The sequence below is a fragment of the Conger conger genome, chromosome 4 (genome assembly GCF_963514075.1).
Source record: "Conger conger chromosome 4, fConCon1.1, whole genome shotgun sequence".
NCBI lineage: Eukaryota > Metazoa > Chordata > Actinopteri > Anguilliformes > Congridae > Conger > Conger conger.
Genome location: NC_083763.1, coordinates 29,404,339 through 29,432,225, shown reverse-complemented (window position 1 = coordinate 29,432,225; position 27,887 = coordinate 29,404,339). Strand labels below are relative to the sequence as shown.

At 40.5% G+C, this 27,887-nt stretch overlaps 1 protein-coding gene across 1 annotated transcript; it reads right to left on the bottom strand.

The window, feature by feature from the left end:
- Positions 1–27,887, bottom strand: gad2 (glutamate decarboxylase 2). Its single transcript, XM_061237727.1, has 16 exons — positions 27,013–27,887; positions 26,527–26,589; positions 26,197–26,340; positions 25,472–25,705; positions 24,072–24,162; positions 22,535–22,647; positions 22,003–22,118; positions 17,089–17,168; positions 16,929–16,983; positions 15,034–15,150; positions 13,033–13,097; positions 12,243–12,321; positions 11,530–11,679; positions 8,840–8,947; positions 6,682–6,771; positions 1–3,397 (listed from the first exon to the last, which is right to left on the bottom strand). The coding sequence occupies exons 1-16, from the start codon at positions 27,083–27,085 to the stop codon at positions 3,224–3,226; spliced, it is 1,752 nt and encodes a 583-aa protein (XP_061093711.1). The 5' UTR covers positions 27,086–27,887; the 3' UTR covers positions 1–3,223.

Genomic DNA, 27,887 nt, shown 5'->3' with positions numbered 1-27,887 from the left:
TTTGGCAAGAATATTTATTCAATTTTTTCCCCCAATACAATACACACGTTTCAAGAATATCAAAGTACCACTGCATGTAGGGGCCTGCATGTCACACTTGTCATTGATGTCACCTCACAAATACCAGGTCATGGTCTGATTCAAGTTTAACACAGTGACTCAGAAAACAAGAACTTTCATCGACATTTACTGACATGACTTTATTTTGGTCCTAATGAGCTCCCGTACATGTTACACCAAGATAACCAACACACATTGAATTGTCACAATTGATATTGCCTCTGTGCAACAAGGTTTGTAAATTCGCCTCCCCAAAAAAACCCAGATGTCTGGGAAATGGCTGGCGTCCTGAAAACGTGCTTGAAGGCAGCAATGAAATGTCTGCTTTGAAAGGGTTTTTATGGCTACTAGAGCAAGGCTCAAGAGGTTCAATAAAAATATTTAAAGTTGCTGAAAGAAAGAGCATATCTAAGAACCACATAAAGTCTACCTTCATAGCTGAAGCTGATAAGCGAGAGACACAGAGAGCTAAAGAGTAAGAGGGAAAATCAGCTAGCGCAGAGCAGGCCAACTGGCAGCAAAGCCGCACCAATACATGCTAACTGGGTGAAACGTCACGGGAAGAAGTCACAGAGAAGCTATGTGGCGGACTGCCACCCTATGCTATCATGCTATTGGCTACTCCATTTGCTAGAACTAAGAAAAGCTACTACTATTGCACCTAAAGGGATTATATCCTAAACTGGAAAGGCAAGGCAGTCATGCAAGGCAGTGCAAAATAAGCAAATCTAGTAGCAGCAGCAGAAAAACAAAGATGGCTAATGTTATGTTTATGTCAATTACTTTTCCCCCCTCTCTCTCTTTTGTGAATTAAGTGCCAAAGTTATCAGGCTCACAGTGTGCTTCCTAATTTAAGACAGAACCAAATGCGATCTACGTTTGGAGAACGAAAGCAGGAGGGAGGCTTGTTTCGCCACAGCGACTACACGCACAGGTAACAAAGCAGATTCATTGCATCTACCGATTACACCAGCAGAGTACAAAAAGCAACTGAACGACAAACACGAAAGGCTTCAACTTAAACCCAGGCTTAGACCTTCAATGGACACTGAAGTGGCGACACATTCAGACTTCTTTTTTATACCAATCACAGTTTATACAACAAACTATGAAACAACCATGGGACATTGCACATACTCAGGCATCGTACGCAAAAAACCTCACTCTAAAGTGCACAGCCTCAAGTTTGAGGAGAACTAGACTACACTGGCAATTGAAACTAAGGCAACACAGTTACAAATGCACAAAAAAACACATTTGGCCCATGAAAGTTTGGCGCATACAGTACCATCAAGTACGTCACTTGTACACAAAAAATACAGGGCTCAGTTTAGACATGACTTTGCATATTCATTTGAAACCTGTCACACAGTCGTACATATCCCCACATACTGTTTTCGAAGCAAAAATTGTCAGTTAACTGAAAATGCTGGAAGCATTTCCAATCCCCAAGAGAAAAACCAATCCCTGAACTTGCACTGTACGATTGAAAATATGCCTCTTTTTTACCATTTCAAGTATTTAACACACACTAAAGCATTACTAACATTGGAAATAAAACTTAGGTATTTATATATAATAGAGAAAAATAATTATCAGTACTTCGCAAATAGTCTCTGGTATTCTGTTGTATATACACTGGATGTATATGACTTGGATATGTAATTAGTCAGGAACATTTTTGAAAATCCTATTTACAATATGTAGTCAGAAGCTAGTACAAGCCCAGTGAGAATACCATTACCATATTAGATCAGTTGTGCTTTTAAAACATAATTATCAAGCAATGTGGATTCCGATGGTGACGCTCACACTACTTGACCTAGTGTGCTATACTGCTTGACATCAAATATAAATGCGATAATGGCAACAGAGGCTGTTCATCTCCCCCCTTTGTTTTAGTGCCAGTAAAGTTGGCTTTCTGCTGCGTGTCAGGCAAAGAGCCAGACCTCTTCCAAAGCGTGATAAATCTTCCGTAGTTCAATTTCCAAGAACTCCCTCGCAGAGTTCAGGGAATCAACGAAGGGGGCGACCGCCAGAACCTCTTTTTCAACTGGCAGTTTTCCCCCCTCCTTTCTTTAGGAGGCCTGATGTGCATCAGTAAGCGATTCGACAGCAGGACATTATATCTATGTGATAAGGCTTCCTGTACCCTTGAGCAGATACGCAGCGGCCAAATATCGATCCCCGGGGGCCGGATTGGCTGGATGTGCCTCGTTTCAACAAGATTTAGCTGCTGCTTTCAAAGAACCGAGACTCACGATGGCAAGTTTTACACACACACACGGAAAAAAAGAGCCACTTGCAAAGGTATATTTAGCAGATAGAAAAACAAACGAGGACTGAAGGTGTATTTGTCTAAGTGACAACCAACATTATGCTTCGCAAGGAGTTTAATGAACCCTTCGCAAACATTTGTGAAATTTGGTGGCAATATGATGCAATATTGTAATATTACCTTCAACCTGCAAAGGGCTCCTAGTGTGCTGTTCTTTCGAGAGGTTTCCTGCCATAAGTGACAGTTTCTTAAATGGTGGGCAGAAAGGGTCAGAACCTGTGTAAAGAGGAAAATCTGGGGCAGCAGTCAATTGCTTTTAAAGTGTTACATTTGACAGCGTCCTTCCTGTGCCCTGACAATGTCTTTACAATACAACCTGGCCAGCTCTGCGGGGGATTTCTTCACGAATTGAACCTAGACCTCTACAGAGAGATTGCTTACGTAAAGGCAGTGAATTGAGTTGAGGTAAGTTGAGACGCCCTCTTAAACCTACTATGTGCCTTGCGTGATGTTTTGAGCTTTACGACTTAGATCATAATTAGAACGAATATAAAGTCTAGTTTGTTTTTCTCATCTATTGCACCAACATGGAGCAAATCATGTCCTATACAGAATATAATATTTAAATACTGTACGGATGAAGACACACCTAGTGCTCTAATCTAGACACGAAAGGCAGACAGAAGCATTTTAACAGGGCTTTGGACAATGTTGTTCACACCAACACTACTATACGGAAATATACATTATTCTAATATAACTTATATATTTATATATATATTTATATGTAGTATTTTGAGGGAAAGAAAATGAAATACTGGTACATTCACAACAAACATTTCATTTGTCTAAAGGAAAGGTCTGATATGTTTTGGCCGAGTAGCCTTAAAGGTCTTGTCCGAGTCGCTCAATCTCCTCGATGAGGAAGTCAATGTCCTCCGAAGTGGCTGCTGGGTTGGAGATCACCATGCGGAAGAAGTTGACCTTGTCTCCTTGTGGCTGGTAGCTCACCATAGTGGTTCCATACTGCATCATCCTGGCCTTGATGACGGGGGCAACCTGCGGACAGGAAAACAAAGAAATTCAGTGTTCGTTCTGGCTTCCTTTATAGGAAAGGGGATCTTTCTGGGAATCTCCAGTATATCACTACCTCTGTCAACCTCAAACATGTCACTCCTTTTAAAAATGGAGAGGTAGCCAATCCTCCATTTGATGGTACAATCAGTCCACTTTTTGAAGTAACATCAAGACCCTTAACTGGTACAGCGACTCAAAGTGACAAGTGAGTGATGACATAAATCAGAGGATTGTGTTTTAGTTTAGTGAAATGATCACACAGCCAAGTACTGGAATGCTTTCTTCTGCTATGACAACATTTCAATTTCTGCTGTGCCGTGCTTCCCCCAGGAGTAAGTCGAATTACATTTTCTCATAGGACCAACATGACAACTGAAGTTGGCTCACCAGTGTTAAACTGCCGGAAAAAAGGTGCTATTGTGGAGGAGTCAGAGCAAAGTAATTTATTTTGTGCTGAATTTAGGTTTCCTTTCATGTTCAGAGGCTTTTTCAATTATTCCATGAAAAGTTATCATGACTAGCGCTGCTACTATTTTCCATGTGTATCTTTAACTCATGTTGCAACTGTTAACTTCACCATTGTCCAAGCAGAGGACTTTACCACTGGCTGTAAATAAATGGAAGCTTTTACTTATTAGGCTTTTTTGCTGACAAACACTCTCTGAACCGTTCTAAAATACTTTTTTTGCTCTCTACAAACTCTACAAGACTCTGCAATATACTTTGAAGTCTGGGCTCGCTGAAATAGTTTTATTTTTCATTAAAAATAAGAGATTTTCTCAAATAGGGGAGGGTTCACATCTTTTCAGTTGAACTCCATTCTTCTACAAAGGAGTAGACATGGGGCAGATAAATACAATTATTAATCATACCATAACTGTGCGTTTCTGACTGCAATGGCATGGCTTTTTTGTTTCTTCTCCAGTTTGGAATTCATTACATTTGTCAAGTTATTGTTGCACTGTTTACATCGCTTGCAACAAGCACTGTAGCTGAAGCCAATGACAGCTTTAGAATTTTCCACACCTCATGCCACGCAGTACTACAGGGAAGATATTTTATTAACGTACCCCTGGAAGTACCCCTGGAAGGTGAGGCTTACAGCTGTGATGTCATGGCTGCAGGACCCAGCCGACTGTTAAGGGAATTGCTTTGTATTGGCATTAGGGAGTCCATATATATATATGGATATACCGGGATTCGAACCCAGGACCTCCTTCCTCACAGCAAGGAGGTCCTGGGTTCGAATCCCAGTCGGCCGGGGCCTCTCTGTGTGGAGTTTGCATGTTCTCCCCGTGTTTGCGTGGGTTTCCTCCAGGTACTCCGGTTTCCTCCCACAGTCCAAAGACATGCAGGTTAGGCTGATTGGAGAGTCTAAATTGCCCATAGGTATGAGTGTGTGAGTGAATGGTGTGTGTGCCCTGCGATGGACTGGCGACCTGTCCAGGGTGTATTCCTGCCTTTCGCCCAATGTATGCAGGGATAGGCTCCAGCCCCCCTGTGACCCTGTTCAGGATAAGCGGGTTAAGATAATAGATGGATGGATGGATGGATGGATATATATATATATATATATATGCGTGTGTGTGTGTGTAAAAAATAATCTAGGTTGGACGTTTCAGAAAATAAATGGAACTGAATGTTCAGTCTCATAATCACCATATAAGAACCTTGAAATATTTGCAATTTTTATGTAAATAACTTCTTCTTTTTTTAATCATATTTTCACATTAGATGACATGAGCCCAGGAGGTAAAAGCAGTCGTCTGGCAGAGTCTGTGCAAGACACTTAACTCCCAATTGCTCCCGACGAGCTGGTCGATGCCTTGCATGGCAGCCAATTGCCGCTGGTGCGTGAGTGTGTGTGTGAATGGGAGACATTAATTGCTAAGTGCTTTGGATAAAAGCGCTATGAAAATGCTGCCTATTTATCATTTACATTTCAAATAATATCCCTACATGCTTTTGAAATATGTTGCATGTTGGAAAACACGAGGGTTGAAATTAATAGATAGAAATAAAGGAACTTTGCATTTGTATGTTTTTTCATTGTGTTTTGTACAATAAAAATACAGGTGTTTTATATGTTAAAATATGTACATCAGCAAATGGTCTCATCCAGAATGACATTAGTGATATAATCAGAATCTGCCATGGAACTTTCCATGAAAAGGTTGCTTTATTCTGTGTGAGTCACTATAATGTTCAGCCTAAAGGCGCAATAATCATGTGTGCTAGATAATTATTCTCTAATTATACCACAGGAAACAAAAGTCACGCAGAATACAATCCAAGAAGAAAAAAACAGCAATAGTGATGCAAAACAAAAATATATATTTGGTGTAAAATAAGCTGATTGTTTTCTGTATGTGATGTTTTCTGTGCTGAAAACAAAGCAACATTTTAACCCCCACTGAGCAAACATGACATATCCAGGAAGGCTGTCTCCAACTTTCATCGTAATTTAATTAGAGTACATTTCTGTACATTTTCCAGGCAGATAAAAAATGACCAAGTGAAAAATGCAAAACGAAAAAAAAAAGATGCCAGTATTATTTTTTTTGGTATCCTATCTCCGTCGGCCCATTAAGCGCTTCCATTTTGAGATTCCAATTTTCTCTGCTTGTGGTTGAAAACACTAACATGTGAAAAGCCTTGATTAAGCCCTTTGTTTGGCCCTGTTTAACCATGCCGATCCCAGCCGTGATTAGCGGGTCTGCTGCGGTGTCTGAAATTGGGTGCCGGGCGCTCCAGAGACCTGCGTACGAGGTGTCTCTGAAACAGGTAAAGCATAACCGCCTATTTTTAGGTTCCTTGTCTGGTGTGGAGGGGTGGGGGTGAGCAGAGAGGCTAGCGAGAGAGAGCAGAGAGAGAAAGAGAGAGAGAGAAAGCCTCTTTGTATGGCTGGCACGCATACGCACGTCTGTTCTCCTAATTGCTGATTAGAGCTTGCCTGCCTCTTTGGGCACCGCCGCATCTGAGTGGCTGCCATCAGAACAGCCAATATCGAATGATTGAATTCATGAACTGCAGCAACCCCCCCGCCCCCCGCGATAATGTGCCTTTTCATCACCCGTGCCTTCTGCAAAAATCCTAATGGTTGCATTTCGGCAAATTGTCTCGGTTTTGCTCCATTTTATGCCACGTTATGGCCAGGTGGGCGCTTTTTTGCATGCCGGCACAGTGTGAGTGTGTGCATGGCTATTCCAGCTAAAAAATTGCTAAAGATAAGCGTGAAAATGAAATGCACAAAATGGCGCCCTCACCTTATGCAGCCGCTTCTGCCGCTCATCTTTGTCCTCCAGATAGCGGACCCCGGGCGGAAGGTACCAGAAGCACACGTTGGTGTGTTGCGGCTGGAGGGAGGTGAAAGAAAGAAGGGGGTTTATCAATTATAATTCACAATTCCTGCTCATTATTCACTGTCACATTTTTTTTTTGCCATTACATCAAACATGAAAGCACACGGGTGAAAGGGCACTCTCCGATATACAATGACACACACACACATGCACACACAGGCATACACACATTTACACAACACACACATGCACACACAGGCATACACACATTTACACAACACACACATGCACACACAGGCATACACACATGTACACAACACACACATGCACACACAGGCATACACACATTTACACAACACACACATGCACACACAGGCATACACACATTTACACAACACACACATGCACACACAGGCATACACACATTTACACAACACACACATGCACACACAGGCATACACACATTTACACCACACACACATGCACACACAGGCATACACACATTTACACCACACACACATGCACACACAGGCATACACACATTTACACCACACACACATGCACACACAGGCATACACACATTTACACCACACACACATGCACACACAGGCATACACACATTTACACCACACACACATGCACGCACACGCAAACATGTGCAGACACACACACACACGCGGATGCACAGACAGGCATACACACATACATGCAGACCACCCACACATGCGTTCACAAACATACACACATGTACAAGAAACACATGTGCACTCACACGCACACAAAGACATGTGCCCCCACTCACACACACACACACGCATGACACACATGCACGCAAAACATGCGCACTCACGCGCAAACACACGCACACAGACACGTGTCCACACCCACACATGCTCTCACACTCAATGATATAAAGGCACACACGCATAATTACACAAGCGCATTATCGAGGGCACCAACCGCTTAAACGCCATACAGTAATTGTTTACGCTGGGCATTTCAGCAAGGAAATGTGTTTGATCTACAATATGACAGGCAGCTGTTTGCAGGGCTAAAGAGTGGCTCGTGCCAACACCTTGCGTGCTAAAACAAAGACCTCCTCCGCTTTTAGAGCCCCGGGGTGCCGAGCGGGCCTTGTTCAAACATCAATGGTTTCTTAAGCGCGAGGGCTCTGCTCGCTAGTGCCAGGGGCCATTATAACGTTAGGCCCGCTCAGTAGCAGCAAAAAGTATTAATTATAGATTGTTGGCTGGCGATGCTTATAAGCCTCTGTTTTTCTGCGTGGCTCTGGACAGCTTCCTGTTTTCGTTTTACCCCCTGACTCGCACAGTTGTTTAAGCACCTAGGGTGGGGGTTCGTTCGTTGCTTTTATTGCGGTGTATTCGTTGCGTTCTACTCTCTCTGCAAAACTGCTCTTTATGTGGAATTGGGGAACTTCCGGCTCCCTGAAATAACAAGTTAAAAGCTACACATCCTTATCCTCGCTGACGTCTACAGCAGCATCGTAAATTATAAAATGTGGGAAAGGGGGCAGGGGGAGAAAATGTATACATGTTCAGCATCAGAAAATGTCCTTTTAGGCAAGGACAAAGGTCAATTTGCAAAATAAATTGGTTCATTTATTACGTGATCAAATCCTTAATTGGCCTGTCGCGCAGAACATATATGCAAGCCACCCCCTGAAGGAACCATTAAGTACATTGTCATAATGTGGTACAGGAATGAAATCTACAGGCACAAGGAAGCACAAGCACTTATTACACTGTTTTTGAATGCATTTTGTCTTTGTAATAGTTGCAAAAGATGGCTGCTGATTATTACTAGTACTAGAATTACTCGTTCCCAGTAATTACCACCAATTTCGTTATACGTACATTATACTCTATCTATGAAATATTTGGAACTCACTCTATCAACAGCACAACCACAGGAACAAAAGTGGACATCTTGTCACCTTAACTCTAAGCAGTGGGATACATGTCGGCATTCAAAAGTGACCTCTGGACTGAAATTAAGTAGGTGGTGATTACGTGCTATTAATGCAAAAATGCACGGCAATTATTGGGAATGAACAAGAAAAGCACAAGAATGACTCTAGATAAAAGGTGCCCAGATCACTTACGTTTCCATTGAACACCATCTCGTACCCTTCTCTGTCCTTGATCTTATTGTACAGGTACTCTGAAAGCTCCAAGCACTTGTCAATTTGAGCCTCGAACCCAATAGTACCCTGGTAATGGAAGACAACAAAAGGTCAGCATTGGAGAGAGCAAAAAAAACTGGAGGTTACAGAGGACTACACCCTTAGGAACAAGGGTTCCCTAGCTTGTATCCATAGAGGAATCACTTTTTGTTATTTTTGAGACCCTCTATCATAGGTGAGAAGCGTGAAAGCTCCATTTTGCCCCAAAAAAATCTTAAACTAGACACGGTTCTTATATGGAATCAAATTATTCCAGAAGGAATCATTTCTGAGAGTGTATGCTATTATTTTGCTCTGGTCATTACAAATATGTCATATCCCTATAATGAGAAGGAAAGAGAACGGTATGCTTGTATTTCCATATGCATTTTTTCCCCCTTAAAATTCTGAGCTTACATTTTAAGACAGGCACTAGTTTGCAAAAACAATGTCAATTTAATGTCTGCTTCACATATCCACCGAATAAAGTTATTGAATGTTTAAAGTAATATTTTTTAATTACTTTGAGGTGGGAAATTCTGCTGGTCCTGATGTAGTAGGAATAAAGCCTCAATTTCCTGTGCCTTTTTAATATCAGTTAAAAGCATACATCTGAAGGCTATAGATTGTGATTGAAGGACTATCATGGCCCAGGGGGCCATTGGAAAGAGAAATCCAACTCCAAACATTACCAGATTTAATCAAGCCTGCCTGATAGTGGAAATTCAAAACTAAGAAATTGATAGCCCATTTATCCTCCATTGTTTGTGTTCAAATCCATCCCGCTGTCAAACATAAGACATAAGATGTGGCTCATGAGACTATGATTTATGAATAAAAATTACTGAAAAGCTTCTACTGTACGCTTTAACGAAATCATTTATGCCAAAGGTCTAAGAAAAAGGGTTAAGGCTTGTCGTAGCTACCTAATCACAAGCAAGACATTTTAGTCTAAATTAGCAACTTTACACATTAACAGTCACTTTACTTTAGCTTTTTTTTTGTTTAATAAGACTTCCCAAAATTCTTGGCTTTTAATGTGTTGGTTGGACCAAATGCACTTTATGCTCTACCAAGCAATGAAAGGCTTCCACATATACCATTGCTAAATACAAATAATAATTTCAGCCCGTTTATGTTAGTTCTGTTATATTATTTCCTGTCTGGAGTGCAGCCAGTTTAGTGTCATTATTCGCTTTCATCACTCCAAGGGTCTCTGATTCCATGCATTATTATTATTTGCACTAATAATTCTCAGTCGGTCAAAAACACTTCTTTGTGACTGTATGAAAGGTGCCGTCAAATGTAAGCAAAATCACGGGGCAGACAAAAAGATCAGTCTTTGCTTACATCTGCAAGTTGAAGGCTATATAAGCAAAGGAAGGAAAAAATCATGTCCTTGCACTGTGGGTTGCTGCCAGTTCACATTGCAATATAAGCAATTACCCCGGTTCTCCACTGTCAGGCAGCATGAATCAAACCTGATAGCGGCTGATCTAGACTGACTACATTAAACCATGCTGTCAGGTGAGGTGAGGAGAAGCTTTGTTTTCTCTAGGGAGGAGCACCAACCATGGATCACCTTTGGGTATTTTAAAGAAGGGCAAAAGCCAGGAGTTTGAGTCTATCCCTGCACCATGCAATGGGAGAATTGCAAAAGCCTTGTGTCCACAATGGGACTAGAAGTGTCTGTTCAGATAAGGATAGACTCTCATTGAAATGCTGATAGTATAAATATGAACTATGAATGTTGATGATGAGAACAGATTCTTCAAGGAACCATCATTTGTATTTATGGTGAGCATACAAATGCATTTATAGGCACACATTGCAGGAGTGATAAATCATTTCTCACTTATATGGTCTTAACTGGAGGCTAATCAAAATATATTGCTTTTGTGTGTTTTTACGAGAATACCTGAGAATCGCTTTTTAAAATGTGGCTGGCTCATTGCCACATCGTCTATCTATCATTTCGGGAGAACTCAAGCTAGTACACATTTCCTTCGAAGCGCATTCTGCGGACGTCTTCTTGTTTCGTGGTCCGCCGGCGGAGCTGAACATTCGTTGCATTATCGGACTGAAAACACAACCCGCGCAGGCGTACTGCAAGAACCCCGATCAACCACGGGATCATGACAAATTAAATATTCCCTCCCTGGGGAACGATGTGGCCAGGCATTCATTGGCGGATAGGACCCCTGGCAAGGGACAATATTGGAGATGGAATTTGGTTCTAGGCCACGGTGTGCATTATTCAACATGCTTTAGCTAATACTTTACTGGAAATGCCCCCCTAAATCAAGGGTGCCAAATTCAAGTCTCAGAGAGGCAACATGTCGGCAGGTTTTTGTGCTTTCCTTTAAATCAGCAGCTAGGTAAGGCCTTGGCAACAAGGTGTGTGGATTCTCTGAGCCAATAAATGATTTCAATGATACCTAACTGGTACCGAACCACACCAAAAACCAGACACACCATGGCTTTCCAGGACTGATAGACACCTCTATCCGAAGTCAAATACCCTTTCTGACATTTCATTTCATTTCTGCTGTCCTCTTCAATTTGTGCAGTTCAACCTGGAGAAGTCGAAGTTCTCATGGGGAGACTTTGTATCATTGCGGAGTGCCCACCTTAGCCCTCCACATCAGCCAGAGTTTAAAGATGTCCACGTGGCGGCCGCACTGCAGGGCCTTGTCCCCGGTGTCATAAGAGAGGTCATACTGCTTATCCTGCTGGAAGAGGTAGCAGGCGTGCATCTGGTTGCAGCTTTGCATCAGGCCCTGTGGGAAGCAGGGAGAACAACAGATGCAGGAGCTGACATGTTGTCCCGATTAGAACAAGATTAAGATCTCTTCTTCTGGACAAAGATCTCCGCAAAGCTTAAAATCCCTGCTACGAAATGCCAGCTATGCCAGCTTGACCAGCTTGAAAATCGAGCTGCTCAAGCTGGTCAACCAGCTGCCAGGTGTTTAAAAACATGACTTGAGCTGGTCAAATCATGTCAAGCTGGGAGCTGGTCTTGAACTGGTCAACCAGCTAAACCATGTTGAGCTGGGTGCTGGACTGAACTGGTCAACCAGCTACCAGCTGTTTCAAAACATAGCTTGAGCTGGCCAAATCATGTCAGGCTGGGAGCTGGTCTGAACTGGTCAAGCAGCTACCAGCTGTTTCAAAACCAAGCTTGGGCTGTTTCTTTTCAGCAGGATGGTTATAGCTAACTGCTATGAAACTTTCTTTATATTTTTTGATACAAGAAAGATACAAGCTTGGCCATTCCTTTAGCCTATCCTCACTCACTCAAAAGCCTCAGAATGTCTTGCAATGTCAGAAGCTCCTCACTCACCTCCTCTCTGACCAGCAGGGCTGAACACTGCAAGGGCACAGACATCATTTTGTGGGGGTTCCATGTTACTGAGTTGGCTCTGAAACAGACAATAAACATGCAATAAAATTATTATTTTAAAAGCTAGGGTGAGCATGAATATCTTTTTATCTTTCATGCTTTCTTTTGGACACATGCTTCCTGTGACCATGTCTATGAGCTGAGCAGTGAATTTTGGAGTTTGGGTAGTTTTGAGCAGTTTTCATATTTTGATTGTTCTTTTGTATGCAAAAGGAGGCATGACTTTATGTTTCTGTCATCCATCTGCCTCAGTACTGCACAGTACCGCTTTGTACACCTTTCGTGCTTGCTGGACCGTTATTTAATACAAAACTGCGTATGGGAGTCATAAATTCTGGATGCAACCTTTTCATCAGACACTATTAGAGAGGTTTTGCAGCTTTACTTTCCCCCTTCTTGGCTTTCTCATTGGTGAATGGGGAAGAGACTCAGGGCTAGGAATTTGGCCTGAAGGACTGTCCTGGGCAAGAGAGCACAGCTGGATTGAGTACACCTTATTTCCTATCATTTGGATTGAGGAAGTTACCTTTTTTATGTTGGTCCCCATTACTACACGTACTAAAATATTCCACATAATCACACACACACCGTGTCACGTTGAGATATGCTCTAACAGATGTGACTAATACTACAAAGATCTTGGGGTCGACGGAAGAGAATCACCACAAAAACAAACACAGCAATACAATAACACACACTCATCAAAAAGTGCCACATTTTATAAACTGACCTCTCAACTCCATTGAGTTTCCACCTGTGCTTGCGGGACATGAGCAGGCTTCCTCCCCAGGCTCCCTGCAGAGACATTTGTGGGTAAGAGCATGGCTGAAAAAGACCTGTGCAGGTATGGCTTTGCTCTAGCACGGTACTAAAGTACCTACTCAACAAATCAAGGTCATGACTAGAAAACCATGCTGTGTTGATTTGTGGAATATGGTGTTCTAGTGTCGGGCATTAGGCTACACCTGCATTCGTCTGGCCTAGTTAAGAAGCCCCTGCCTTTTGGGGTGCCTATATGACAGTACATTTCCTACTCACTGACCCTTGTCAGGGCCTTCTGAGGCCATCCTTGAAAAGATAGACTTCTTTTTCTCATATGTTCTGCTGTTGTCAGTACTGAACAGACTGATTTTAGGCACAATGGTGCAATGGGTTACACCAGTGCATCGCAGCAAGAAGGTCCTGGGTTAGAGCCCCACCTGGACCTTACTGTGTGACATTTGCATGTTCTCCCTGTTTCTGTGTGGGTGTCCTCTGGGTACTAAGGTTTCCTCACACAGTCCAAAGACATGCAGGTTAGGTTAATTGGAGAGTCTAAATTTCCCCTTGGTTTATTCCTGCTGTTGCCCTTGACCAAGGCATTCACCTCAGAACTGGAGTTGGTCCCTGAATGGCGTACTATGGCTGTCCACTGCCTTAGAAGGCATTGATAAATAAATAATAATAACAAATTTAAATGAAAAAAGGATGCTGGCCCAACAAGTTTAAATAAATAAACTGTTGAAGGCAAAATGTAAAATAATGTTGCTTTATACCTCATTGCTCTCAGAAATGAATTAGAATTTGACTTCAATTATTTTAATGAATGTAGCATGAAAGAAAATAATTTTGGTCTTTTAGTACTGTGGATCTTTTTAAGCATCAAAGACAAAGATACCCTGACAATACATAGATATCATCGCAAATTCTTTGAAAAACTGATTCTTATTTGTGAATTCCAAACAGATGGAAAGATACATTGAGCCAAGTCAGAGAGTTGGCGCTTCTCAGTTTCTCTTATGAAAACCACAGCCCAGTTCTTATGTTCCGTTTGCATCATGAGAAACAGAATACTTTGAAACTACAATATTTTGACAGTTTGGCCACACAGACTCTTCTTCTAAAACGTCATACTTTATTTATATGGTTCTAAGCTGCGGATCCTGTTGGCTTTGTAAGAACATCTGAGAGGTGATGATGACCCACTTCCCTTCCCTGCCAGTGTTAGCCTTCCTAGCCACAGCGTGACAACTCCTTTAATAGACTCTCCCTTGGAGAAAGATTGCAGATGTGCTGATAGAGGAATGATGGCTAATTTGGAGAGAAGGGTTTATGAGCTCTGCTCCAGTTTTGTTAATCTGCGCTGAGGGAAATCACCAGCCCTTGTGCATTTAGGTCAGATGAAACCGTTGAAGGGGAACCAAACAAAATGAGCAGATTTGAGGAGAGCGTGCTGGAGTCTGCTGAGCTTGTGTGCCGTGGCCTGAAACCCAGGCATGCGCAATGTCACCAGCTAACTCTAGCGCCCTAATTGATCTCCCAGCCTGCTGTCTGGTCTGTGTGGAGAATAATAATTATAATTATAATATGAAGAAAAAGAAGAAAAAGAAGAATTTGTTATTTAGCTGACGCTTTTATCCAACGCGACTTACAGTTGATTAGACTAACTAGGGGACAATTCTCCCAATACAGGGTTAAGGGCGTTGCTCAAGGGCGCAACAGCTGTGTGGATCTTATTGTGGCTACACTGTGGCTTTCACTGCCAACCTTCCAGGTTGCAGTCATGTAGAGTACCTTAGCCGCTAAGCTATAGGCTGCCCCCCAGAAGGCTTTACTTCATAAGTCTGTTACTTGACGGCACTCACACCTCACAGATAATCCTGAGGCTTCGAAAAAGACACGCAGCAAGCGGCGGCAACAGCTACGCGCAACACGGCGCCTTGCACGCTGCTAACCCACGGCTGAAACTCACGTCCACATGCATCCAAACATTGTGCTTCTGGCAGATGTCGGCGATGGCGATGAGGGGATCAAAGGCTCCGTACACGGTGGTGCCGGCGGTGGCGCTGACGAAAAACGGCACCAGGCCCTGCGGGAGGGGGAAGAGAGACGCAGACGCTAATGCTAACGTGCGCTACGGCTTCTCAAAGGGCAGATGCACTGATGTTAATGGCCCACACGCACCAACCTTTTCTTCCTGGTTTTAGTATCTAAAATGATCACAAAATGTGTTTTTTTGAAAAGTCCCTAGGCCCTCCGCCTCCTGTGGTCAGCTCTCTGTGTTAACGTTTGGCAACGTCCACTGATAATTATGCAAAAACATACAGCATGTAATGCAGGAAATAGTTTTACCAACAGCTCGGAAAGTTAGACCCTAAAATATGCACACTTCTACCACAATTGCGATTGTTTTACTTGAATCAGTATGGACCACAAATTGAAAGCTCCAGGACGATATGAATAGTTCAAAATATAAAAAAAATATGCGAGTGGGCCTTTAATGGAAAAAAGCCCTGCCCAATCCAAGCCTGGAATTCAGGCCGAGGCTGAGGGGATGCTGGGAGAATAAGGCCCAGCTGTTTGAACGATGTTAAGAGCTTTGCAGTTACATAAAGAGTGCTTTTCAAGGTGAAAATAAAGTGGTTCAGCGAGAGACAGTTTACTCCACTTTATAAAAAAAATACACAGCTGCATCTGTTTAACCAACGTGCCGAGGGAAAAAATTGAACAGAAGAACAAAGGTTCAATTTTCAATGGTTTCCTTGTGTCAGTATTTATGGAATGCTATTTAAGCAACATTTTAACCAATAGAGTTAATGCTAGCATGGGGGAAACAACAACAAACATGGTGTGAAAACAATTCAGCATTTCCACAAATGCTTTTGTTTAAATACAGTCTGCTGTAATAAACAGGAAAATGATGCAAACCTGTTTGGTTAGCTAGCCACCAATTGATTTACTACAACGCAGCTGAGGATGGAGGTTATGCAAACTCAGTATTTAAGAAAGTTTCCTAATGTGTTGTACAAGCAAGATTTCATATATTTTTTGTTTTCAATATTGAACCTTGAGGGCAGGCAAGTCAGGCAAATTGGGCAGATGACGCCAGCAATTTGTACAAAACCAACTTGCTTTTCTTGGACATCCCTTGGCTTCATTGGGGAATCAATTAATCTTTTCAAAATTTGGAGCTTGGTAACAGCTTTAATTGACAAAGACACCTCGCACGCACTCTTCAACATGCAGTGGCATTAGATGTTCTGTGCAGAGTAAAACAAAAATAATTATCAAGATAATGATAATAAATATTGTATTTTTAACTCTGCAATATTCAATAACAATAGCATATTTCCTCTTTCAGAAAAAGTGCACCTGCCTTTTTCTGCCTTTGTAATGCAGCCATTTTGGCTCGTGAGGTCTATTAAATTTGTGGCACAGTAAGAATAACCTGAACAGTAATGTGAAATATCCATTGTTAATTCAACTCCGAATTGAATTAACTCTAACTCTAATTCTTTCTAAGCAAAATTATATTTCTACATTTCTTTTATTCTTATTTGTAGTGGTAAATTTCCTCACTGCTCAGGATTCTCCCCCCACGCTTAAGAGTGAATAGTCACTCTGAGTGGCTTCATTTATAGGGCCACAGATGTACTGTAATTGCCATTTTGAAAAGCAGCATTGTAGACACTCCACACCGATCCTTTAATGGCAAATGCCACAGAACTACTGATGTGCATAGCTGACATGTCACCAAGAATGGTGAAATGCTGTTACCATGACTGCAGACAGTAAAACCAGGCAGAGCAGGATATGATGCACACGGTGAGGCTGCCTCAGTTTTTTTCATGCGGTTGGCTGAATTACCTTTTGTTTGGCTTCAACTAGTCTTCTCTCAAGGTCAGATGGTATCATTTTACCTCTGGAGAAGGAAGATTGGTTTTATTTTTTGAAAAAAATCACCCTTCAACACATGTAATATTGCTTCAGTATCGAAGCCGGGCCTTTTGTATGTATCCAGGCCTACCTCTCGTCAACCTTGATGCAAATGACACTGTCGGTGCCAATCCCCAGAGCAGCAGCCCCTTTCTTGATTGAGAAGTGACTCTGAAAAACACGGTAAAGCACAGGTAAAACGAATCTGTCCTTCAATGCGAAGGGTAAATAACCATACGTGTGAATGGATGGCAAATGCAGGCAGGGTTTTTGTGGGTTTTGAGCAGTCCTCCTCTGTTGCAGGTCGCGTCAAGCAATGAAATTAGCACAGTGAGCTGAAGACCAAGTTCCCGAACCAAGGGGTGATAAAAACAGTCGTACCACTTTCTTACCACTATAAGACAAAACACACTGGGCCATTCAGTTCATCTAGAGGCCATGACAGCCAGTAGTAGACTAGTCTCAGTTTTCTCCACTCACCTGGGCCCAGTATTCCAAAATGTTTAATCTAGATCAGAATGAACTGGATTGTATTTTCTATACAAGATCAAATTGATTGTGTAGGTTTTGTCCCGGTTTTTCAAATAATTTTCAGATTCTGATCCAGAGACCACAAGATCAGGATTACGGAATCTAGATTAGCAGTCATTTGATATGTCTCGATCTGTTGCTCGAAATAACAATTAAGACAAACATGTAATTCAGTTTGCATATTAGTCCTATTCATCTGCGGTATTTGGTTACACAATACATAGGCCAAAGTCAGTTTAATTTCAAACTCCAATAATTCAGAACACTTAAACATTAAGAACAAATGAAACTAAATAACTTCCAAACACAACTGTTGTGAGAGCATAATGTTTTTACTGACCCTACAAATCGACCCTAGTTAAAATAATGGTTCACAACAGGGTGTCTTATTTACTGTCCAATTGGCCCATCTGGATTCTGGCGTAGCAGGAAGAACTGTGAAATTCTTATTTTTGCAGCTACCCATTAGCCCCCAATTATTTTAGAATAGATAACAGAATACATTTTCAAATAACACCCCAAAGCATTTCCAAATTGTTAAGGCCTGCCGTTTTCTTTTGACCACTTTTAGTTTTATGAGGTTCTTGAAAATATTGTATTTCCTTGTCCATTTAGAATGGATATTGTTTTGGAAGGTTTTGTGTTCATTAATGTGCAATCACTGGATGAAACAATTTATTAAAAGTGGCCCACATGTCCCTACATCAACATTGAATCCATCCTGAATCCACCCTTTCAGTGGGATCAAGATTATCCAGATTTTTGGTATCAAAACTATTCTAATCTTCACCATAGAATTTTAAAATATACAAAAAAAAAATTATCTAGATTTTAAAAATTTTAAATTGATTCTAGGTTCGCATCTTCTAGTTATACCCAATTTTTATACACAATCCTATCCAATTACTGAAATCCTATCCAACAATGTTTTGAAATACTGGGCCCAGATGTCTCAAGTCAGAATCTGTTCCTGATTAGGGGGGAGGAATGAAAGCCGGCTGTACTGCTGGTCTTGAGGGCCAGACTGAGTATCCCTGGTCTGGAGGACAGGTCTGCAACCCTGGTCCTGAAAAGACCTAAGACCGGCTGGTTTTTATGTTCAGCTGAACATCAGGACACAATTCAAACCAAAGAAACCTGGGAGTGAGTAACAACATGAACCTGTGACTCTTCAGAACCACGATGACAGGCCCCTTTTCTAGAGCATGGATTTTCTAGAGGAGATCCACTGTGCACTGCAGTTATTTTCTTGATCAGTTAAGACTTAAAAATGTATTGACACACTGCAGGGTTGGCCTGTTGCAATTCTCTATGTCTTTGCATTCTTTGTTTTCCAAAAATGGTTGTGACCAGGGATGTCCTTTCAGTAATCAGGACATGAAACTCAGTTTAATGAATACATTCTGAAATAACAGGTTTCACTGCCTTTAATTTATGAAGAAACTGGCTATAAAAAAACAACATACACAGGAGTCCCTTGGAATTACATTCAGTGTCAGAACTCCTGATCTAGAATTCATCCAACACTGTGCCAAGACTAGTATTGAACACTCCAAGGGTCAATTTCTAATTTGACTTAATGTAGTGGAACATTTTCAAATGCTTCCCATGCTAATTAGCTCGGCACTTTATAGCCTACACTATATTTAAATATTACTTCTACCCCAAGGAAACCATGTGACAGGACATTATGGATCTAAATATAGTATTTCTCACATGCTTCTCAAGACTGCCAATCATAAGAAAGGCATTAAAATCAGAGCTCATTTAAATAATCAGGTTTTAATCCACTCTTTAGTGCTATGGAAACAACTTATGAGACCACAACTAGTATAAGAGCACAATAAAGGATTCATATAACATATATAGTGCTGTTAAAAAGTATTTGCCCCCTTCCTGATTTCCTTTATTGTTACATATTTGTCACACACAATGGTTTCAGATCATTAGACACAAAGTAATTCTAGACAAAGGGAACCTGAGTATACACAAAACTCATTTTTTAAAAGATAATTTCATTGATTTAATGACAAAGGTTACCAAACACACATATCTCCTCTATAAGGAACTGGTTTCCCCCTTAAACTTAATAACTGGTCGCACCACATTTAGCAGCAATCATTGCAACCAAATGCTTCCTGTAATTTGATATCTGTCTCTTACTCTCTGTGGGGGAATTTTATTCCTATCTTCTTTGCAGAATTGCTTTATTTCAAACAAATTGGTAGGTTCCTGAGCAAGAACAGTTTGTTTCAGGTCCTGCCACAGCATCTCTATTGAGTGTTGACTAGGCCACTCCAAGACTTTAATTTGGATTATTTTCAGTCATTCAGATGTGGGCACGCTTTTGTGTTTTGAGTTATTGTCTTGCTACATAACCCAATTATGCTTCAGCTTCAGCTCACAGACATTCTGTTTATGACTTTTCTCATACAAAGCAGAATTCATGGTTCCTTCAAAAATGGCATGTTGTCCAGGTCCCAATCCATAGAACATTATCCCAATAGACTTGGTCATCATCCTGGTGTTTATTGCAAATGTGAAATAAGTAATGGTGTTTCTCTTGGTTAGCACTGGTTTCCACCATGAATCCCATTTTTGCCCAGTCACTTTCTTATTGTGGAGTTATGAACAGTGACATTAGCTGAGGCTAGAGAGGTCTGCAATTATTTGGATGTTCTTCTGGGATCTTTTGTAACTTTTGTGATTCAGCACTGTTCCAAGTAATGGCGGATAATGGAGATAATTGCTCTCACTGTTGATCAAAGAGTCTCAAAGCCTTACAAATGCCTTTGGGGTGGCCTAGTCAAAGTCTCTACTTGAACCAAATAGAGATGCTGTGTAATTACTTACAACCCAAAAAAAAGTGTTTTGTGTTTATTTAGGTTTGCTTTGTCTAATATTGCATTTTGTCTAAATATCTGAAACCATTCAGTGTGGCAAAAATGCAATAATAGCTAATATGGGCATGTACTACTCTGTGGTCAAGTAAAGGGATAGTGCATTATTTCAGTTTTAGTACATTTATTTATTGTCTTGGACAGTTTTTTGTGTGTGTACTGAAGATAATTGTAGATATTTATTGAGGTGTCTGATGATAGCTGGTGTTAGGACATTTGGTGGTTAAAACAAGAAATTATAGTTCAGCTAAGTCCTCGTTACAGTGTACAGGCTTGTACAGTGATGTCTTCAAGAAATTGTGTTTAATCTTATTTTTAGTTGGAACGATTTAAAATTCTACATACAACCTGAGAACACTTAAGGAAATTGTTGCAGGGCTTCCTGTATCAACACCATTACACTGCTCCCTGGGATTGAAGAATTAATTGTGAATAAGCCCTCTAAAATTATTCCGTCCCTATGTATGTACAGTAGAGCCTCTGAAAACATAATACGGCTGTCAAACTGCTTTTGAGTTATGTAAAATGTACTTTCATGGCTTAGCCCACAAAGCTCTGAATTCCCCTATACCTGTAATAGTAAAGTTGGCTGGTTGTCAGAACGTTAAATATTCTCCACTGCACATAAAAATGTCTGGGCCAATTGAGAGCATACAGTAAAACTTAAATAATATCAAAAAGCCTGCAAAAGTGAACTATCCCTCCAATACATACATAATTGTGTCCATGGCGTTATGAAATGGAAATGAAACTCCATAAACAGTAGGATGGTAATGAATGGCCATTAGAATTAAAAGTAATTTTTGACCATCTGACAACAAGATGGCCGCAGCAAGGACATCACTCATTTCCAGACTGCACATTTGATTGCTTTCCACACGGTGCCTTTTAAGTCCAACCAGTACGTGAGAGCCCAAAGGAAGGGAATGACAGCAATGCACCCACGCCAGACCCGAATATTAGCTTCACATCAGCCACAAAACATTGAAGTGACACAATGACATTTGATTCAGGAATAGCAACGGATGAAATGCCTGTGGAATTTTACAGGTCAATGTTAGCACACGCAACAGAACGCAGCGCCAAAACGACTCTTTGTTACGGCTTCAACAGCAGGACCGCGTGAAACAGGCTTTTGGCTTTAAGCTTCTCGTGCCCCCCACCACTCCAAAGAGACCACCATCTCTGAGGTTCTAATATAGGCTCTTATCTTTCTGATGCATTTGATGAAAATGGTTGTATTAGTGCTCCAATGAAGGTGGCATGGTACAAGAAGTGGTAATGAGACATAACCTATAACCTGAAAGTTGCAGGACCAAGTCCCACATGGGCCTACACTTCAGCGCCTTTGAGACAGGTACTTAACCTGAATTGCTCAGCTGTGCAATGCTGATGGTGACATTTTTTTTTTCCCCCTAAAAAATTTTTTCCCTGGACAATACTGTCTGTTTCATGAACCTGAATAAATACTGTAAGACTACCCTTTCCCCAAAAAGCAGCAGGATTATGGAGCCCTTGTTCACGTTCTTAGTATGATATTCACAGTTTAATCCGAAGTGAAAAAATGCTCCTACGTGTTCAGATGTGAATGCGGCCAGCCTCGGAATCGATGACATTCCTTTCTCCTTCACTTCGGGGAACATCTTGAACCGAGCCAGCAGCATCGCATACATATTAGAGATGGCGCCACCTAGAGGAACAAATCCGGCAGGCTCAATCACGCCCCTGTTAAAATCTTTTTTTTTTTTCACTCCTATCTATTTGCAGCTGATTTTCAAACTCACTCATAGGACACAGAATCCTATACTGTGTATATTTTCATTTTTTTCCATCTCCTTTTTTTGTCGTAGTACTGTACTTGCATTTTTAAAATTATGAATATGCTTCGCTAGTACATAAAGTATGTGTCTGAACTAATTAGGTTGATGCTTAATATCTGAAAGACAATAATGTAAATGTAATGTAAACATGGAAATATCGCAGACTGCCCACGGCAATCGCATTGGCAATGAGAAGCAACACATTGACAACCCTACGGTTATGGAAAATGGAAAAAGCAGCTCCGCCCCCTTGAAAATTGATGTGAGACCTTGATGGTTCACCTACCTGGTGAGAATATTCCATCCCCTCGACCTTCTGGCCAACCAATGATCTCCCTCATTTTTTTCAGCGTGACGTACTCCAGCAGCACGAAAACAGGTGCAACCTCGTAGGTGAACCTAAAACCAGATACAAACGCACACACACACACACACACACACACACACACACACACATGCAATTGGTTCCATGCAATTTCACTGAACGGCAGGAATTTCAAGAGTGTTCTCTTTTGTGATGGAAGATGACTGCAATTAACTTAAAAAACAAAAGCTGCAATTAACATCAAAAAACCAAATGCACCGGACAACTGCCACAAAACAGGCTGCTCGGTTGGCACAAAATACACAGCTCAGTGGAAGAGGTGCCTAAAGGTCACTTTGACCTTCGTAGAGACATCTTCTCATTAAGTGAATATTTTGTTCTAGGCCATCACCCACACATATCTCGAGGCTGTGGGTAGATCTGAGTTGAAATCTTGGCCCTGATATTCAGTATTCATGCGGTTACCAGAGCTAGAATAATTTTAACCTGCCAACATTAATGTCACAGACAGTCATGGAAGAATCCAACCCTCACCAATGCTTGCTTTAATGATGGATTCCACAACAAGCTCTAATGTCACTGGTAGTAAGGTGCTTGTATGCATAACCTTTCAATAAATGGTCACTTAATGGCCCGAAGCCAGTACTGTAATTCTAGTCGTTGTGACAGGCCTGAGGGCCAATCATTTTCCCACGTCTGTTGGCTGGCCTGTCTCTTTTTTGGTTGACAAATGTATGTGCAGTTCTGTTGGAGGTGGCTACACGTTCCATCCAGTGAATTACTCGAATGCTGTAGATCACAGATATCGAAGCTGCCATTGAACTCATAAATTGTTTGTACACCTTATTCAGTCCGTGAAATACAACTTTATTAAGGACTTTTTGAAGTGTCCCCAACAAAAGCAACCAAATATACCAAATGTACAAGATCAATCTTATATTACACTCCCCTTAATCAAATGCAGGCCACTTACAAAATAAATAAAATGGACAAAAGAAATCAATTAATAATATTGATAGATAATTAATATTTTGCACATGATGGAAAATATTGTTCTATATTTATATTAATATTTGACTTTTTATTGTAAACTTGACTAAATTCTGTATTTTTATTTTATCTTCCTATTCATTAATTACAAATGCCATATTCATTCCTTAAAAAACGATTTAACTGAACACATATAATAATATATCCCACTCTAAATATACAAAAATAAAAATAATAGAAATTAAAGATCCAGTATTGACCATTCCTAGTTCAAAATTACTTTAGACATAAGTCTATATTTTGAAAAAACTTGAATTTATGGCCCCTTTTCATCTTCTAATCTTGAAAGCCAGTCAGGAAATTAAAGTATTTTATTCGGAGCTGTCTTGCAGTGATTATTTCATTTCGATTGTGTCCAATGCATAGCTCCTGCTATCAGTGGGTGCAGACACGGAAACAATGGCTATGGAAATAAGCTTTTGTAACGATACAGACAGACCATACTCACATATTTGTGTTGGCAGTTGACGTTAGCCAGTCAGCTGCTAAACCGACCATATCTAATCCGGTGGAAAGCTGATTGAAGTACCTCGGGTGGGCTATAAGTAGTAATCAAAATAGGAACAGAGTGTAATAATAAATAGTTAGTATCGTGTTTCAATAACCATACAATTAAATATTTTTTCGTTATGTAGCATTTCGCTTTAGTGAGATCTTTTTGACTCTTCGGCTATTATTTCGACTCCAATACATTCAAACTATACTGTTTCAAATGCTTAAATAAGTAACAAGAGGCCTAATTGTAGCGCACATAAAAATAAAATGTCATGAGGAGATTGATTTTCAACACATTGGTCTATAGAATTCACACGCAGAGAGACTGGCACCGAAATGCCATTGTTCGACATTAGGGAGCAGGGTGGGTTTGGTGGGTATGGAGGGAAAATGACTTAATAAAAAACAATAAATACAAAAATTCTAATGATAATAAAGCTACATTAATTACCACAGCAGCATGGCAGTTATAAGGTCATATTCATTGTGTTTGTGAAAATTGTATTCACAGTTACAAACGTTTTGCAATGTGATGCATTTTTATAAAAAAAAATATATTTCGCCTATTTTTAATTTTCTTTGTGTGAAATATTATTTAATAACCATTATTTAACCATAGTAATCCTAATAATAATAATAATAATAATAATAATAATAATAATAATAATAATAAGAATAATAATAATCATAAATAAAATAGGCTAATAATAATATTTGGCGGTACAAGGTAACCTATTCAAGGGGCAATACAATAATAAATGCACTATTTTGAGAAGTCTTACGGGGGTTGGGCTTGGGGTGCTAACAGAGGATAAATTGGCTCCTTGCCATTTCCCATTTTCTCTTCAATATGGACTAATTATGATAGCGAAACACCAGGCAGCCTTGCAGCAGGAGACCAGCCTCCACTCCCGTTGAGCCAGCTGATCATTTCACGCCTCACTAGCACAAGTAACAGGTTTAACTGAGCACTTATAGGTGTAACGAAGGGGGTGAGCTCGGTAGTAACACTTCACCCGTTGTTTCACGTATTAGAATTTTTCTAGAAAAGGAACGAATTGACTTTTCCTTAGCTCAATTAAAACTAGAAGTGGCACAGCTCAGGGGGTAATGTGTAAAATGTCAACATAATTTTACGGAGATGATACAATAAATCAGATGCTTCGAAATTCATACTAATATATATAGGCTATACAAAATATTTCGATTTGGCCTCCGTGTTTTTTTCACTTCGATCAAGTCGTCTAAGTCGTCTAAGCTGCAATTAAATGAAATTGGACCCAAAAAAGCGGCCTGAAGACAACAGAAAAATAACTGAAAATGTGGTTATCTGAAATAACAGGCATTGCTTACCTGTTCTGATTGCGTATTTCAGAGTTGCACGACAAGTTATTAAAATGTCGTCCAGTGTTTCTGGTTCGTCCGACAGTTCCCAGTTGTTCGATTGAAGCAATTCATTTGGATAATGAAAATCAATCACTTTCGTTGACCTGTCAAACGACTCCACAATATATGCCAGCAAAATGTCCACAACCTCCTGCAGAAAAGTCATTGTCTTAATGTCCCCGTTCGTTGCGGGAAGTAGATCTGTAAAATGCAAAAATATTTAAAATTATTCTTGACTTTTGTCTAAACGTGACATTGAAAACTAAATGTTTTAACTCAATCATGAAAACAATAGGCTATTAACATTTAGCCTAACTGCTGTTTTTGTAGGGGGCGAAATATATTGAGCTGAATGTTAAAACTACGGGTGCAGCCATTTGGGGGAAAAATTCTCTAAGGCCTTCAGAAATTATTTTTTTATATTATTGGACGGATGTAAATCAAACTGTGGTTAAGATATTTCAATGAATAATACGAATCAAATAATAACAAACAATTTATTAGCCTTCTATTTATTTTGTGCTCATATCATGGAACAAAACAGAATGCTTGCAAATATACCATTAGCCTATATTTTAAGTGTGTAGCCCAATAGATGGAAATTTTTATTAGTCTACAACACAATTCGCATCTCAATTATAGCATATAGGATAAATGGCATTCAAAGCAGCAACAACAGAACGTGTTTATACCTGTTGCATAGAGATCTGAGAAACTAACATTTTTCGTTTTGGAACAATTGCAAGGTTTGTTGCAGCCGCAGGTCTCTGGCTCAACCTCGGTTTGCTTGGCGGCGGGGTCCGCTGGTTTCTCGGCCTCTCCAACATTAAGCAGAGCTAAATAATATAGCAAGTTAAAATAAACAAAGAAAATGAGCGAAAAAGTCTGTTTCTTGTACGAACAGACGCACAGTTGTAAGAAATATAGAATAATTCAATGAAAGTTGTATATCGCCGACTGTAAGATCATCAAACAGTAGGCTACATAAAATCCACAACTGCAATTATTTCAGTCAAACATACCACATATTTTTGATCCGATGCCTCCTGAAAATTTTTGTGCCGCCGCCTGACACCAAGCTCTCGCTAAATACGTTGAAATAAAAAGAGGAAAGACATTCGCTTCAATTACCTAGGCCTATAGGCTAACATAAATGAAAACAACGACAATAGTTGCGAATGACTATAAGTTGCATTTATTTCTGTTCAAAATCGTTTTATTAGGCTAATCGTTGGATTGAAAACTATGCCAGGAATCTCAAACATGGATAAGCCTAAATACGTTGTACAAAGCTATCAGAATTCTTTAAAATCGACAAAATATCAGTTTTAACTTGTGGGTTATGTTTGAGGACATACACATTAAATGAGTTATCAAGAAAATATGCATATGCAAACAGATGTGCCGGATATAATTAGCTATCCACATAAAAGGTTAACGTGACGGGTTACGCTTTTTTTTAAAATCATCATTGCTGCACTCCTTTTTATATTTTCTCTGTTACTTACGTGTGGTGGGGCTTTGATTACTGTTTTCAGCCGCATTTTCAGCTCCAAGAGACCAAAAACCGTGTGATGCCATTGGAAATAGTCGCCAGTAGTTATCAGCACTCACAGACGGAGACAAATAGCGCCCATCCAGACGGGAAATAACACACCGAGGGGTAAAGGGAGCTGTTCAGAAACGCGGTGCTGATCTTGTCCCCTCGAGTTCTCCGCAGTTCTAAGAAATCCACCTGAGTGTTCACCGCTGCGACCACAAAACTGCACACACGAACCACGGCTCCGTCTTCAGTGGAGAGCGAGCTACCTCTGTCTGGACGGACTTCCACAGGTACCGACCAGTTGGAACACACAACGCTGAAAACGAAGCTGCGCAGCGTCTGGCAGTCAAACGCTGAGCTCTGCAAGCATTTAGGAGGGAAAGCAATTACTCACTCCAAACCACACGTGCGCATTTCAATAGGATCACAAATACTCGCATGAATGACAGCTATCTTCCGGTATTGCAGTTAATAGTCTATCTAGTGCATTTTAAACGGCGAGCGTCTAATGTTCATGAAAAATAACAACAAATGTTTCATGAGCAAGTTTTAATTTGTGGTTGAGATTGCCATGTTTCTTAATCCATGTAAAGCAGTGCCCTGTATTATAATGACACTCGCCAGTTCTAAAACACTCGTGTTTAGCGTAGTTAACCTATTTTCACGTCATAAATCTTCGGTGTGATTCATCTTCTGACAGACGGGGTTACGTCGTAAATCGTGACCACTAATCCACAACTGTTGTCCCCTTCTTTTGTCTCGGAAAATAACAAGAAGCTGGAGATATCCGATGGATTTTTTAAAAAGTTGCACACAGCCTATTCTGCACACCGACGTTGA

Coding starts and splice junctions, on each gene's coding strand:
- gad2 (XM_061237727.1), bottom strand. CDS start 27,085: ATGGCATCACACGGTTTTTGGTCTCTTGGAGCTGAAAATGCGGCTGAA. Junction 26,341..26,526: donor CATCGGATCAAAAATATGTG/GTATGTTTGACT, acceptor TATATTATTTAG/CTCTGCTTAATGTTGGAGAG. Junction 22,648..24,071: donor TCAACTGCCAACACAAATAT/GTGAGTATGGTC, acceptor ATCTGGTTTTAG/GTTCACCTACGAGGTTGCAC.